This window comes from Sinocyclocheilus grahami, unplaced genomic scaffold, assembly GCF_001515645.1.
Source record: "Sinocyclocheilus grahami isolate Dianchi unplaced genomic scaffold, SAMN03320097.WGS_v1.1 scaffold1857.1, whole genome shotgun sequence".
Lineage (NCBI taxonomy): Eukaryota > Metazoa > Chordata > Actinopteri > Cypriniformes > Cyprinidae > Sinocyclocheilus > Sinocyclocheilus grahami.
In genome coordinates this window covers 53,069-68,941 of record NW_015507036.1, presented here as the reverse complement: position 1 = coordinate 68,941, position 15,873 = coordinate 53,069, and the positions used below count along the sequence as shown (strand labels likewise).

At 37.2% G+C, this 15,873-nt stretch overlaps 2 protein-coding genes across 2 annotated transcripts; one reads left to right on the top strand and one right to left on the bottom strand.

Annotated features, from left to right (window-relative positions):
• Positions 1–3,142: 3,142 nt before the first annotated feature.
• LOC107573060 (carbonyl reductase [NADPH] 1-like) lies at positions 3,143–6,395 on the top strand. Its single transcript, XM_016259496.1, has 4 exons — positions 3,143–3,413; positions 5,558–5,738; positions 5,828–5,951; positions 6,067–6,395. Exons 2-4 carry the CDS (start codon positions 5,599–5,601, stop codon positions 6,304–6,306), a joined length of 504 nt encoding a protein of 167 aa, XP_016114982.1. The 5' UTR covers positions 3,143–3,413; positions 5,558–5,598; the 3' UTR covers positions 6,307–6,395.
• A 2,814-nt stretch (positions 6,396–9,209) lies between these two features.
• LOC107573058 (transforming growth factor beta-1) lies at positions 9,210–14,528 on the bottom strand. The gene is made up of 8 exons (XM_016259495.1): positions 14,317–14,528; positions 13,725–14,107; positions 12,183–12,452; positions 10,897–10,971; positions 10,678–10,825; positions 10,438–10,588; positions 10,233–10,343; positions 9,210–10,139 (listed from the first exon to the last, which is right to left on the bottom strand). The coding sequence occupies exons 2-8, from the start codon at positions 14,062–14,064 to the stop codon at positions 10,092–10,094; spliced, it is 1,143 nt and encodes a 380-aa protein (XP_016114981.1). The 5' UTR covers positions 14,065–14,107; positions 14,317–14,528; the 3' UTR covers positions 9,210–10,091.
• Positions 14,529–15,873: the final 1,345 nt, after the last annotated feature.

Genomic DNA, 15,873 nt, shown 5'->3' with positions numbered 1-15,873 from the left:
TTTCCCACTGCCGCAGCAGTGTCTGCTCCCGCAGGAGCCTTTTCTGTATTTCCCCACTGCCGCAGCAGTGTCTGCTCCCGCAGGAGCCTTCTCTGGATTTCCCCACTGCCGCAGCAGTTTCTGCTCCCGCAGGAGCCTATCTGTATTTCCCCACTGCCGCAGCAGTGACCGCTCCCACAAGAGCCAGCCCATCCCGTTCAGTCGAACCCTTGACCCACCATAGCCAACCCCCTTAACATCACATAATCCATCCACAATGGCCCATCAAGCCATTCCAACAGCACCCCGCTCCCGCAGGAGCTTTACCTGTTTTTCCCCACTGCCGCAGCAGTGTCCGCTCCCGCAGGAGCCTTCTCTGGATTTCCCCACTGCCGCAGCAGTGTCCGCTCCCGCAGGAGCCTTCTCTGGATTTCCCCACTGCCGCAGCAGTGTCCGCTCCCGCAGGAGCCTTTTCTGTATTTCCCCACTGCCGCAGCAGTGTCTGCTCTAGCAGGAGCCTTTTCTGTATTTCCACACTGCCACAGTAGTGACTGCTCCCGCAGGAGCCTTCTCCCTATTTTCCCCACTGTCGCAGCAGTGTCTGCTCCAGCAGGAGCCTTTTCTGTATTTCCACACTGCCACAGTAGTGACCGCTCCCGCAGGAGCCTTCTCCCTATTTTCCCCACTGCCGCAGCAGTGACTGCTCCCGCAGGAGCCTTTTCTGTATTTCCACCCTGCCACAGTAGTGACTGCTCCCGCAGGAGCCTTTTCTGTATTTCCACCCTGCCACAGTAGTGACTGCTCCCGCAGGAGCCTTTTCTGTATTTCCACCCTGCCACAGTAGTGACTGCTCCCGCAGGAGCCTTTTCTGTATTTCCACCCTGCCACAGTAGTGACTGCTCCCGCAGGAGCCTTTTCTGTATTTCTCCTCTGCCGCAGTAGTGACCGCTCCCGCCGGAGCCTTTTTCTATCTTATCTTATCTTATCTACCTCTCTCTTTCAGCACAGAACGCTTCCACAAAACCTAAACCTTCCTAGTTACTGCCGCAATAAATGTTCACCAAAGGACGTCCAGCACCCCTCTAACATTAAGCCTTGTTTTGGGGGGTCGTAAATGCACGTATCTGGCTGCTGTCCTGTTTTAAATTGCTTTTTGGGGGAGCGCTTTCGGGCCAGGCTGAACACCGAGCTCGGACCCCTCTCCCCGGACAGTGGGGGGTGCCCCGGGCTCAGGAGTCTTGCCAAGCTCGGAGCCCTCTCCCTGGACAGCACGCCAAATATGCATAACCTTTATTAATTATAAGAAAGTGTGAACTCGTGAAAGAGTCTAAAATAAAAGCACTGAAGACCTGCACTCCACATTTAAAGAAAAAAGAGATGTTCATGGATATGGGTTGACCGATAGTCCTAGCAGGTATTGGGCAGAGGCTGGAGAGTCTTCTGCAGTCAGGACTGCCTGAGCTAGCCCCTACTCCGGCCAAGTCAACCCTTGATGTTTGTCTGCATCAACAGACACTGGGCCTGAAAACATTCAGTGACTGGGGTCCAGTCATCAAAAGGCACTCCAGTTAAGCCGTCCATCCCAAGAAAGACTTAGGAAATAACAATTAAGACACATAAAAGTGCATCTACCAGTAATAAATTCACTTGTGTGTGTGTGCGTGTTTTTATGTGTGTGTTTTTTTCAGGGGCTGCCAAGGCCAGACTCCCATTTCTGCGTGACAGTAATGTCAGGTTAAATAATGCAGCCAAGCACAAAAATAATAAAAAGCAATTACTTCTTAAGATGTTGTTTAGTGTTGTCCATTTTTTAGGAATTTGCGTGCTTTGTATTAGTATATGTTTTGCCCTGACTTGCGCTGTTAAGACTGTCATGTTGTAGTATCCTATACTGGAGTGTTAGAAAATGTACTACAGTAATGGCTAAAGTAATTTGTCTATATTACTATAGTAGAATTACTACAGAAAATTACCATTCATAAGTTGCAATTTACTATAGTACCTTTATGGTTCAAAACACAATAGTATTTACTATGGAAATTTTACTACATTTTATTTAATTAATTTACTATAGTATTTTTTTCATGTGGGTAGCCTGGGATCTGTGAATTTATCTTCAACTTGCAAAATATTTTGAAAACATTTTTTGAACAGCAGATGGGAGCAAATAAAGACAAAACACAATTAACAAGACAGATTTTAAATGCTTTCTCTACATGCCCTCTTGACTCACACTCGCTGATTCTGACACTAAAAAGGCAGACCTGTCGAGTTTGTAATGTTTTGTGACATAAAATTTGTTTTTACCTGAAAGCTTAATTTGCAGATATCATTTGCAGCTATACTAAAAAAAAAAACTAAATACAAATAAAAAGCAAGTAACACATTGAAGTGGAATCACTGAAATTATATTTCTTTTAAAACCCAGTACGCTAATAGTTGTTGAACCGTCTCAATTTACTACTTCGAGATCTTTTTTTTTTTTTACATTGGGGTTATCTAAGTTTTATTCCTCCAGGGATATATAGCCTAAACAAAAACGACAAACTGTTTTTCTTTCATTGTAATATATATTCCTCATTGCCATATTTATTTGAAAGTGTGTTTCTCGTTTTGCAATTTTCAATTTTAGCATCTATTGATATAGTCTATTACTGTTAAGTCTGCTGATAACTATAGTATCATATTTTATAACATTTAATATAATGTGCATTTAAATTACACCTGAGCGATAAAGCTATCAATAAAGTTTATCCACATGATAAGTAAGCATGACTTGCACTTTCTTTTGTTTCTTTTGTATCCGGTTTAGAGGAGGAGCAGCTGCGCGCTGTGCAAATACGGAACATTCCAGAAAATAACATTTCAAAGCTCAACAGCAGACCCTTTATTTCGTGATTTAACGGCAGACTACAGAAACCCACAATGTCCAAAAGAGTGAGATTGAGGTCTCTGCAGAGCAAAAGTGGGCGTTTCTGAATTTGTGGGTGTTTGCAAACTGCAGGGTGTTTCTCAATCATGCAATCAAAATGATCCCCCATTGCCTAACCCCACCCCTAAACCTACCGTCACTATGACGTCAGCCAATCAGGAAACATGGTCTAAAAACGCCCCGATCTGGTAACTCCCATTACTTTGCTGCAGAGACCTGTAATTGAAAAGAGTGGCTGTAGTTACAGGGGCAAATAAAGGCATCGGACTGGCGATTGTTTAAGGGCTGTGCAAAGCAGGTTTCAATGGAGATATTGTCCTTACTGCACGGAATGAGAAACTGGGACAAGAGGCGGTTGCTGGACTGCAATCTGAAGGATGCTTCATAATCTTCTATGAACTTGATATATGTGACCAAGGAAGCTCTCTGAAACTGAAAAAGTTTCTGGAGAAGTACAGCGGCCTCGATGTTCTTATCAACAACGCGGGAATTGCCTTCAAACGTTAGTTTTGAATGACCTGTTATTCAACAGAGAAGTGTCAAAGAACAATTAAAACATTACATAATAAAACATTGTATATATAATAGCTGTAACTTAATTCGTAAAGGATAATGAACTGCTAGCTGTTCTCGGCATCGCGTCGGGTGGTTCTCAGCCTACACGTCGTGCATTAAAATCGTTTGATGCACAGCTAGCTGTGCATTATCCCGCTTATACCATGATCAATTTGCCAGCATTGAAAAGTAAAAGCTGTTGTTTGATTGTTTGAATGATGTCTGCAGTGCAATATTTGACCGGAAGGGTAAAAATGATGGTTATTTTCGTCAGTTACGGCTCGTTAGCTCTATAGCAAATCAGACAGAGATTAGCTGTGTGATTCGTTGTGAAAGCTAAACTACTTTGCTTGGCCTTTCAAAAGAGGACGATATCTGCTTCGTCATGCCTAGAGCTGATCCGTGCTGGTCCCTGAGGAAATACATCAACTTCGCGCTGTGGATCGCCGGATCGTCTTTCACCGTGGATGAAGCGGAGTCCTGCCCAGGGTCGTCACATGTGGTTGCCGCAAGCCCTCCGGCCGCACCGTTCTCAAGCCCACCGGCCTCCGCTCACTGTAGGCCGCCGCCGCTCACTCTAGCCCGCCGTGTGTGATGCTATGTTTCGTTGTGAAAGCGAAACTACTTTGTTTGGCCTTCCAAAAGAGGACACGACTAGAAATCAGTGGTTAAGTTGTATTTACAACACTGTTCCAGAACACTTCAACCCAAATATTCAGATGTGTGCAGCACATTTTATGGAGGACTGTTTCCTGATCCTGGTAGAGTAGACTACAATGCCGACTGTTCTGACTCACAGACTGTAAGTACGTTTTTTTATATTTAAAGAATTTGCCACTGATGATTCAAACGCAAGTTTTGGGCAGTGTAGAGTAGCGCTTGTTGTTTGTCATTTCTCCGATCACAAATGCAGACATGGCTTTATGTTCACGCGGCGCGATGCGATGCAACGAGTAAAAAGACAGTATGTTATTATAATCCGTAATTATGTCCCCACTGGATGCAACAAATGCCTCGTTTATAATGGGTTTTAATGTTTTTGTCCCGTTGTTCACTGACGAGCTGCGCAAAACCACGTTCATAGTCGCAATTTTTTGCGATGCTCGTTTGCGACGCGTTTCAGAAAGGCGGGGCATAGAGGAGAAACAATAATGTACAGTATGTGGAAAATAATGTGTTTTTTTTTTACCTTAAACCGCATACACACATTTCATTACACCAAATACACAAAATAATGTTCTTTTTAGCAACATCATATGACCCCTTTAAAAACCTCATTGCTGAGGAATATAAGGTGGCTATCGAATATGTAACTTAAGCTATTTCATCAATGTAAGTCGCGGGGCAGCGATGACAACAAGTTTCCTGTGTTCCTATGTTTGTGTGTGTGTTTGTGTCCATCAATTAAAGCAGTGCATTGATATAGAACGGTGATTAAACTGACTTGGAACTGCCTGTGCATTAAACTGTTTTAACGCATACCTGCCTGCCAATCAGAATCGAATACTTAGACAGATCATGGTATAAATTACAATAACATATTATGTTATAATATAATATTAATTATTGCAATATATATTGCACGTCTTTTGCAGTTTTGCGGCATGATACAAAGTTTTATAAATGTGCAGCTCAAGTTTTGATATTAACTTTTTAAAAACTGTAGACCTTGCGTGTTTTTTTTTCATTCTACTACTTTAGGAATTGGCTAAAATAGTGTTTTTAACATATATTATATTATATTATGATGGTCATACATCATTCTGTGCTAAAATCCTTGCAACATTCTGTTATGTAAGAGGCCATTCACACAGAAAGCATTTTTCAATTCCATTGCAATGTTTCCAGTTGTTTTCCCAATTGATTTCAGCTTTTAAAAAACATCTCTAGACCTTACTCTTTTTTTCTTTTTTCTTTTCACTGCCCTGCATCTCGTGTTTTTAAACACAAAAACACATTTTATATCTTCTAGCAGAAGGATACCATTTGGCTTAATAAAATAAGCTTTTAATAAAAGTATTGTATTATATTATATTATATTATATTTTATATTTTATATTACAGCCATTTCAAATACTCTTCTTTTTCTAGATTCCGCAACAGAACCATTTGGAGAACAGGCTGAGGTGACTATGCGCACCAACTTCTGGGGAACTCTGTGGGTGTGTCATACTCTTCTGCCGATACTTCGACATAATGCTAGGGTGGTCAATGTGTCCAGCTTTGTTAGCAAGAAATCCCCTGACCAGTGCAGTCCTGAACTACAGGCAAAGTGTGTGAATATATTTTTATAATAAGTGATAAGGTGAAGTACACAGCATGCTGAGTATTTAATTTGTTTTTATGTTTACCTTTGGACAGATTCCGAAATAAAGATCTGTCAGAGGAGGAGTTGTGCCTGCTGATGGGAGAGTTTGTTCAGGCTGCACAGGCAGGGAATCATACGGCTCAGGGCTTGCCAAACACTGCCTATGGCACCACCAAAGTAACAAACATCTTTATTTGTCCCTGACATACTAAGGTGTCTGATTTGTTGGGTAGTGTGTTTTAGCAATAAGCAGGCCCAAACTAAACGTGTATTTGTTTTCTGTCTTTTTTAGATCGGTGTGACTGTGCTATCAAGGATCCAGGCTCGAGTTCTTACCGAGACAAGGCCAGGTGATGGTATCCTCTTGAATGCTTGTTGTCCAGGATGGGTGCGAACAGACATGGCTGGACCAAATGCTACCAAGAGTCCAGAGGAAGGCGCAGAAACGCCTGTTTATCTGGCAATGCTGCCTGAAGGAGCCAAAGAGCCGCATGGACAGCTAGTGTGGGACAAGACTGTACAGGAATGGTAGGGTGAAGAACAGGTGTCATCAGTTCATTCCATCTGAAAAGAATGTAATAATTACATCTGGAAGTGACTGACTTTTTCCAAAATATACTGACATGCTTACATGAAAACAATACTGTAAATTTTGACTTCTATGACATTAAATTACATTTAAAAAAGCTCTGACATGTACTTGCCACAGTTTTTTTGAATGTAAATGAGTGAATTATAGGGAAGATAAGAGCTCTCCATATCTTATTTTCAGTATCTGTTCAGTGTCTAGGGTCATTTTGTTTATCTAGCTGCAGTTCATCCACAGTCATACCCACCTCAACACTTATGATTACATGAAGTAAAACACCAGTGATTTTATGCAAGCTTTTGTTGGTGCAAGCTCTGCTCTTGATAAATCAAAGCCATCATAAAGAAATCTGTAAAACAATCCAGCTAATAAACTGGTATTGTAACTAGTACTAAAAGGTACAGTATCTTAAACCTTTTTGGACAGCAGAAAGTAGGCTAGTTATCACTGCAGTGAATGTAGTATAGGCTTTTTGTAATGTATCTGAACTATTACTCTACCAGCAGGTAGATTAGAGTTTGGCATATGTAATAAAACACTGCAATTAACTCTGGTAATCAAATCCCCACTCTCAGGGATCATGCTCACAATATTGCATTACTGAAGTCAATGATGTTTTCATTGAGAAACAAAAACCAAGATTACTTATTTCACTTTTTACTTTTTAAATAAATAAATGGACAGCCCTGATCTAACCACTTTAGAATCATGTCGAAGAACCTGTATTCATTTCCATTCATTTGTGGAAAGTGCAAATAGAACTAAAATAGCTTCACTCCAGTTGTTCCACTAGATGGCAGCATAGGACAAAAATCTAAAGAATATCCTCAAACTCTTTACCTCTCCTGTTGGGTAATTCCTGGGATTCGGTAACATTTCTGTCTCTCAGACTTTTTGAAGTGGTGGTTCACCAAAAAGTAAGTATTAAAAGCTTTTCACAATACTTTGGTATGACCATTATTATGAATAAAAATAATTACTGCATTTAAATATTTTTTTATCATAAAATAATCGATCTTATTTCTATTTCTATCTTACACCAAACATTTTGTCATGTCCCAATGAGGCAATTCACTGAGATTGTACTTAGAAAATTATTAACAAAATGTGCACAGTGTCTATAGTTTTTGGCAATAATGTAAGCATTTATTTATGTTCCTTGCTTTCTTGTGAAAAATATTTTATTAAAAAAAAAAAAAAACTTTAAAGTTATTTCCCTTAGTATGAACTCAACTTCGTCACACTTACCATTCTAGGCATATAATAATTTAGACTCCACCCATATGTGACATCATTTATCCAAAACGAATGTCATTCAGGTCTCTTTAATAGTGGTGCAGAAAATGGTTGTCAGGGAGGGTACAGTCAAGCTTAACAACATTTCCCCCGTCACATAAACTTAAGATGGAAAATTATTATTATTTTTTTCAACATTTAATTGTAATCCATAAGTATATACAATATACTTATTGTATTGCTGCCATATGTCTGCTCTCCTACACTACATGAGGAGCAGTGGCCGATTTGAGAGAAAAACCCCACTCAACCCCGACACAAATATATAGATTTCTCATTGTTTCTAGATTGTAAACTCGTGACAGGGTTATTTATGAGTTATTTAATAAATGTATTAATAATTTAATTTAAAAAATATAAAATAGTCTTGGTTTCAGTAAATATATAGCTACTTAACAAAATCATGAAAACTCGTATTTTTGTTATAAATACAATATTTGATGTAATATGTCCACTTAAACTTTGACAAGCATCCTACATCAGAAGTTGCACCCACATTAGTCGCAGAAAGACAGTGCTGGACATGCAGATATGTTGACCCAGAAAGGAGACGATATGAAAAAGAAACAAAACTGAAAGTTCAAATTGAAGGCAATGTATCCCTTCAAATGTGTTACAGTCTTCAACCCCGTACCTACTTGTTACATTAATATTTTTTTGCCAAGGATGAAAGCATTTCTTTCTGATTACCATCTGACATTTTAAGGACTAAAACAAAAAAATTCTAAACATCTAAATTAACAATATTTTTTATATTTTTTTACAAAAATAAAGAGACCATATACACACATTTTGTCTATTTTTAACTTCAGTCCCATAAAAACTGCAATATATATATGCAATATATGCATATATATGCAATATATACAAATGCTTTATATATATATATATATATATGTATATATATATATATGAAGAGTTCAGATGCAAAAGTCTCTAAGTGCCATCTGAAATGTTCTTCTAAAATTATCATTTTTATCAGGCTCCTATGTTTAGGTTCAGTAATTTTATTTTAATGGCAATGTATAGGTCCTTTTCTATGCCATTAAAGTGAAATAAATGAACATAAATATAGGAGTCTGATAAAAATGCTCATTTTACACTCTTAAAAATAAAGGTGCTTCACGATGCCATAGAAGAACCTTTTTGTCTAAAGGGTTCCATAAAGGACCTTTAACATCTGAAGAACCTTTCTGTTTCACAAAGGGTTCTTTGTGGCGAAAGAAGGTTCTTCAGATTATAAAAAGGTTAGAAAGAGATGTTTTTTTAAAGAACCTTTGACTGAATAGTTCTTTGTGGAACCAAAAATGGTTCTTCTATGGCATCGCTTGAAGAACCTTTTGAAGCACCTTTATTTTGAAGAGTGTAGATGAAAATTTCAGATGGCACTTAGAGGCTTTTGCTTCTGAACTCTTCATATATATATATATATATAGCAAACTGATATAAACATAATTCATCAGAATTCTGGATGACTCTAATTCTGTTATATTTTCAGTAACAGTAAAATAAATTACATAAAATGCAGTAATCTACCACACAGTGCACAAACTTTTAATTCACTTCCTTTATAAAAACAAACAACAACAAATAAAAAAGCCTTGCCAGCTGTGAAGCCACAACAAAATAGCTGGCAGGAAATTGTCTTTCCTGAACACCTGTAACAAATGTGGATTCTGGGAAAAACAGAGCAAGAACATGCACTAAAAACAATCAGTGGTGATCACAAATACAGTATACGGCAATAAAATGACACCAACAGCACAGACTTTCGAAAACCTGAACTACATTACAACGTTGCTTACTTTTGGAGCTAAAACATTGTGATATTAAAACACTTTTTTCTGTGTTTTCAGAGGGATTCATTACAACAACAACAAAAGTAATTTTAGAAAATAATTTAAAATAATTTGCAAGCACATATTTAAAAACAAGGAAGGTTTTTCAATGTCAACAGCATAATTAAGTAATAAGTAAGCAATGCTTGTTAACCTGCAAGTATATAAACAGTCTGCTGAAAACAGAACAGAGAAATATCATATTCCACTTAATACGGTAAACATGTGTCCAATAGTTTTTATATGCAAAATTTAATTCAGAATAATCTACACCTGAACTGTGATGAAAATTTTAAGTCACAATTTGATTTTCTGCTAAATAATAGTTAACACCTCTATATCAAACAATGAATATTACCACTTTTATGACAACATGCACAGCATATGTAGAGTGTTATTCTCAACATAAATGTACAACAGTATAAGACAATCAGTACATCTAAGTGTGGTACAGTGGAGTCAAGTAAAATGAAAAGGACAAGTTGACCAAACAACAGGAATAAACTAGTTCCCCTCAGAAAATACTGGGTTGCAATTGCATCAAAATGTTCCTCTCTTGATTTTGCTCATCAGGACCAAACAGATATAAGGCTTTCAGCAACACTTGCAGGTCTTCACAATCATATTTGACAGTTGTTCTACCTGGGGAAAGTTATAGTGAGCATTATTTAGATGATATTTCTGTTGACCACTGATGAAAGTGACATCAAAAACATCAATAAAATCTATTCTGACCTTATGTTGCCGGCCCACATAGTAAAGGATGGGCAGTGGGTCTAGAACCTGAGGTACACAGCAGGGTTGAGCAGATGCACCAGGATTGTGATGCCTATACAGCGCAAGAACCTGTAGGCAAAGAAAATTGGACAATATCAGACCCATATTTCCAGTCAGTCCAGTTCTAAAACATTTCAAAGCATCTGTCAGTCCTGATTCTTACCTGTGAGTACTTATTTTCTGAAGTCCAGACGAAAGAGCAAGAGCCAGTGCAATAGTTAGCATAATAACCAGAAGGTTCATGTATCCACTTCCAGCCCAGGTCTTTGCGGAAGTCAATGTACAGACTTCTCACACAGCAGCTGTCAGACTTACTGCATTTAACAGGAAGATGGCACACTGTAAGGCTTTTGATATAGAAAGTATAGCAATTTTACTTTATGTCGACTCATAAAAGGCTCACTCGGTACAAACTCGATCTGTTTCAGTTTGACGTTTTCTGCGAGATTTTGATGAGCTATGGCCATCAAGAGGAAGTGACATTACTAAAATGTGAGACCTTGGCATATGTTCTGATAAGGTTTCTGTGTCACCTCTTACACTAAACAAACCTGCAAACACAAAGAGAAATATTAGCTTGTTCTATCAACATCAACACAGGATTTCATTTTAATTCACAAACCTGCTATTCTGATTGGAAATGTCTTCTGAGGTTCACAGTTATCCCCCATCTTCAATTGAAATCTTTGCTCTGCCTCTATGAAACAAATTTTAGAGAAAGTTTTATTTTGTATACAATGCATATATGTAATAACACTTATTTTAAACAGATACATCACTCTTACAGTACCAGTGTTTTCTGTAATATAAAAAGTAAAATAATCATCTGAAGATGAACCTTCAAAATGTTGATCATCATCCTCAGGATGTCATGATGTAAATAGTTTTACTATTTTATTTATTTATTTATTTATTTTCATAATTATATTATTATTAAAACGGTTGCAATTTTTCAGCCCTGTTAGAAAAGTTTTTGGACATGTCTAAATACAGGTTAAAGCCCTGGTTTGTGTGTTTGTTTGTTTGTTTGTTTGTTTGTTTGATTGTTTTTTGTTTTTTCTAGCAATAAACATTACATCCTGATTTGTGTGTTTGTTTGTTTTTCTAGCAATAAACATTACATCAACATGAAAATTAAATAGATAAAATCTTTAAAATAAATAGATAAAACATTTTAAATATTAAAATGTAAATGCAAAAAGAACGACACCCAAAAGACTAACACGTTTGCAAGTTCTACACATTTTAGTTTGCAGCAGTGTTATTTTAGTATTATGTATTAGTATTATTATATAATAATATTTTGATCTAGTTTTTATTTTTATATTTTCCATTGTATTTCATTATTAATTTAACTAATAATATAAATTTTGTTATGTGCCTTTGTCATTTTATTAGTTTTCATTAGGTTTTTATATTTCTGTTTAGCTTTAATTGATTTTTATTTCAGTTTTAGTCATTTTAGCACTTCAAAAACATTGTTTTTTTAAATGACATATTTCCATTTTTCAGCTCATTATTTCAATTACCACAAACTATTTTAAATATGATTTTTAGGTATAGTTAACAATAACACTGTGTTGCAGATATTAATAAACATTACCAATAAATAAAAGGGGAAAAGTTATGCAGTAAGGTTGAATGCAAAATGTGGGACACCGCCAAATTCAGATTAGAAACCTAAATAAAATACCTTTTTTATTTTTAACAGATTCAATTTAAATTTAAAAGATTTAAATTTAACAGATTATGATATTTAAGATTTTAATGATTAGATACAGTTGAGTTGGCCATTTGATGTGTTTTAAATGAGCTACTTTCCATGCTAGGTTAATTTGACATTAGATGGTAGTTAGTTTCTCACAAAAACACACATGGTCCCATTTGGCAGGCAGCACTGATTCTCACCATTTCTCTGCAGCCAGTCCTTCAAGATCTGCGTCACATCAAACGATAGCCACTTGCTTGCCATTTGGTCGGAAATAAAGCGTGATTCCAGGTAGCGTGACTTGTTCCCTATGACCTGATACAACTCCAGTCTCTGCTCTGAAACAAGAGCACCTGAAACCAATATGATGCGCAGACGGAGCTCCACCTGGGAGACTGTGCGGTTTAAACCCAATGTGTGGCTTATATCTGTGATGTTGAACCATAAGAACATGTCCGAGGATTTCCCCACTGGTGATAAAATAGAAAGCAAAAATGTTGGAAATATGACACTGTTTGAATGGAGCACAGAAAGAAGGAAAAAACAAAGGATGTTTTTTGTGGGGGAAGATCTCAGTATTATAGTGACAATAACAACACCGGGGTTCTGTATTTAAGTACCAATGAAATAGTCATTCTGTAAAAACAATATGTTGGTGCTTTAGGTAAGATCTCAAAAAAGTACATTAGGTAAGATCTCAATGATGATACTAATGAATCAGAATCTATTGAACAAACCGGTTTACTAAAATTAATCAAAATTCAAATGTGTAAGTGTTCTTTATTCCTTAAGCTCGTCAATTGGAAAGATGTGTATGCATTTATATTGACAAAAAACTACACATGTACTTTTTATATGTATACACATACATTTGTGGTAGTTTTTATGCTCAAAAATATTCAGTAAAACAGTTATAATGTAAAACATTTTGAAGTTTTATTAATTTATTCTGTGATGGCAAAGCTGAATTTTTAGCAGCCATTACTTTAGTGTCACATGATCCTTCGGAAATCATTCTAGTATGTTGATTTACTGCTCAAGAAACAGTTCCTATTATCAATGTTGAAAACAATTGTGCTGCTTAATATTGTTGTTGAAAACTATGATACTTTTTCATGATTGTTTGAGGAATAGCAAGTTCAAAATAACTTTTTTTTGTTTGCTTTTAAGAAATCTTTTGCAAAAGATTACAAATGTCTTTCCTGTGCCTTTTAATCAATTTAATGCATTCATGCTGACCAAAAAGTATTACTATTATTGATCCAAAAATTACACACACATACATACGTACGTGTGTGTGTGTGTGTGTGTGTGCCTGTCTCTGTCTGTCTGTCTGTCTCTGTCTGTGTGTGTGTGTGTGTGTGTGTGTGCGTGTGTGTGTGGCAAAACAAGTGACTGTTGTCATTGTCAGTGGTTTTTATTACAGACACCAAACACCAAAACACCCCCAAACCAGTGCAGTGTTGTCTTTTTTTATCCAAATAAGGTTTTAAGGGACAATAACAGATCAAGGGATGTTTGGAGTTGAGTGGTACTGTAGTTTACCAAGGAACTCTCAGGATCTGAGTCACTTCATTAGCATTCTCTTAGCAGCCTTCCTTCCTGTTTGTGGTCAGATAATTTGCACACACCCTCAATTCTCTGAGGAAATCATTGGGCACATGGCATTTTAGCCATTTAGCGCACTGTAATCATTCAATAATCAACAGACTAGACAATAGAGAAAGGACAGACCCACTCACTCGGTTTTATGGTGAATTTGTGAACCTCTTTAGCATAGTATTCCTCCTCCATAGGATCTTCTTTAGGTTGTTCAGGAGGCGCCGCCTGCTCCTCAGTTAGCTCCACGGTGCTGTTGTACACCGAGATGAGCTCTGCTGGGATGTTTTGTAACTCCTTTTCCTCATCTACTTCTGGTTCCTTAGACAGTCGTAGCTTGCTGAGAATCTGTCCTCGAATGGCTTCGATGCGCTTTCTCTTTATTAGCTCCAGGTCTAAAGGACTGCATGTTGACAATGCTCCGCTATAGTGCACAAATCCCAACAGGCATTGCAATGCCAGTAATAAACTCTCCACCCTCATGGTCAACGTCGTTGGAATTTATGTTTAGTCTTTGAATGTGGCACTAGATGGTTACAGAAATAAAAGGACTTGAGCACTTCTATATATACAATGGAGTATTGCATTTAGCATCGCTACAGAATAAGTTGGTGTTGTCTTCTTTACTTCAAACCCCACGGCCTGAATCAGAACCGAAAAATCACTGAGATATGGATGTCCATATTGCTGACACAACAGACTCAATGGATCTGAAATAAAACAAGCAAAACTCACCAATGAAGTCAGAGATCCATAGAAAGTACACAATAGATGTCTTTGCAAGCCACCATGCTTCATTTACAGTACACAGTTTCCATTCGATAACCTCAACGGTTCCTTGGGTCCCGCTCAACAGGAACAAACAAATACACGTATTTGAGGTTCAAAGTAATATCAGTTATTTTCGTGTGCCGTACCCTTGTTCTGAAAACTTAGTTTGCTCTCAACTCAAGGAATGACAAAAGAGGAAAAGGAAGCAGCAGAGTTTAACCAAATGACACAACACTTCCTTTGCAGCACAGTAGCTTCCCCTGTAGCTTTAACCCAAACTGTGGACAATATGTGAGACAAAGGGTTTAAATTAACTCATGATGGCATTCATGTGTCTGGAGTCTGCTGGCTTGCTATCCACTCGACAAAGAATTAAACATTTAGAATGAAACAAGATGTTATGAAATCTTTTTCTAATTGAACATGAATTCACTAAAGAATCCTTAACAACCTTCTTATGTTACATTAAAGCTTTCTTAAGGCCCGTTCACAACCATAAACATATTAGCACCCACACCTACGCAATATAGTGTTGTTTATTACAGCAATACACTGTTTTGTTGTCTGCTACTTAAATCCTCAAGCTTTTTAATGTTGAGTGGATTATGGTTGGCTATCAATGTTCTTATTTGCTAATCAGCTGGGAAAAAAATTGTTCTGAAAGGGATTCCAACAATATTGTTCTTCTGCGTCATCATTATAGTTGTAATGTGGACTTCCCAATTCTCATAGAATTAGAACAATATCACTTTATACTATATACTTCAAGGTCTGTTCATACCAAGAACGATAACTATATAGTGTCCACTTAATGCAGAACTGTTCCATGACAGTTATGTCATAGGTGTGTATACTCTGGGACTTCACCTTCTTTGACATGGACATTTTTTTTCTGCTGTTGTGCTGAACTTTGACGTAAGTATATTGTGGCCTTTAGGATACTGCTATCTCATGTGTGAGTATTGAACTTATTTCTCAAAAGTATTCATTTATTTGTATGTAAAACTTTTTTTAATGAGTAAGAAATTAACAAGGTTAGTTGGGTATGTTAAGGTAACAGTTAAATGGCACAACACAGAAATGATGCTAGGGCTGCAGTTTATCTGTTGAAATATCTTCCACATCTTGTGTTTACAGAATGCAGACTCAATTCCCAAAGGAGGTATCCTACTTTCAAACTTGAGAACACTTAGAAGAAAGCAGACGGTTTTTAACAGTAAATTAGCAGAGGTACCAAAAAATGACGACAGCTACACACTCATCAATGTACATTAAAAAAAACACCCTCCCCCATCTTTCTTTCTGTCTATATAAAGAAACAGAATTTAAGAGAGGAACTGATGAACTTCAATACAAGAAGGATGCGAAACAGTGCATCAAAATACTCTTAACACCCAAAGTTTCAAAATATTTCTGAAACAAGATGGTGTCAACATATTTTTTTAAATGGTTGTTTTTTCATCCCTATCAGAACAGAACAGTTGGCCGGCTATAAACACACACACACACACACACACATAT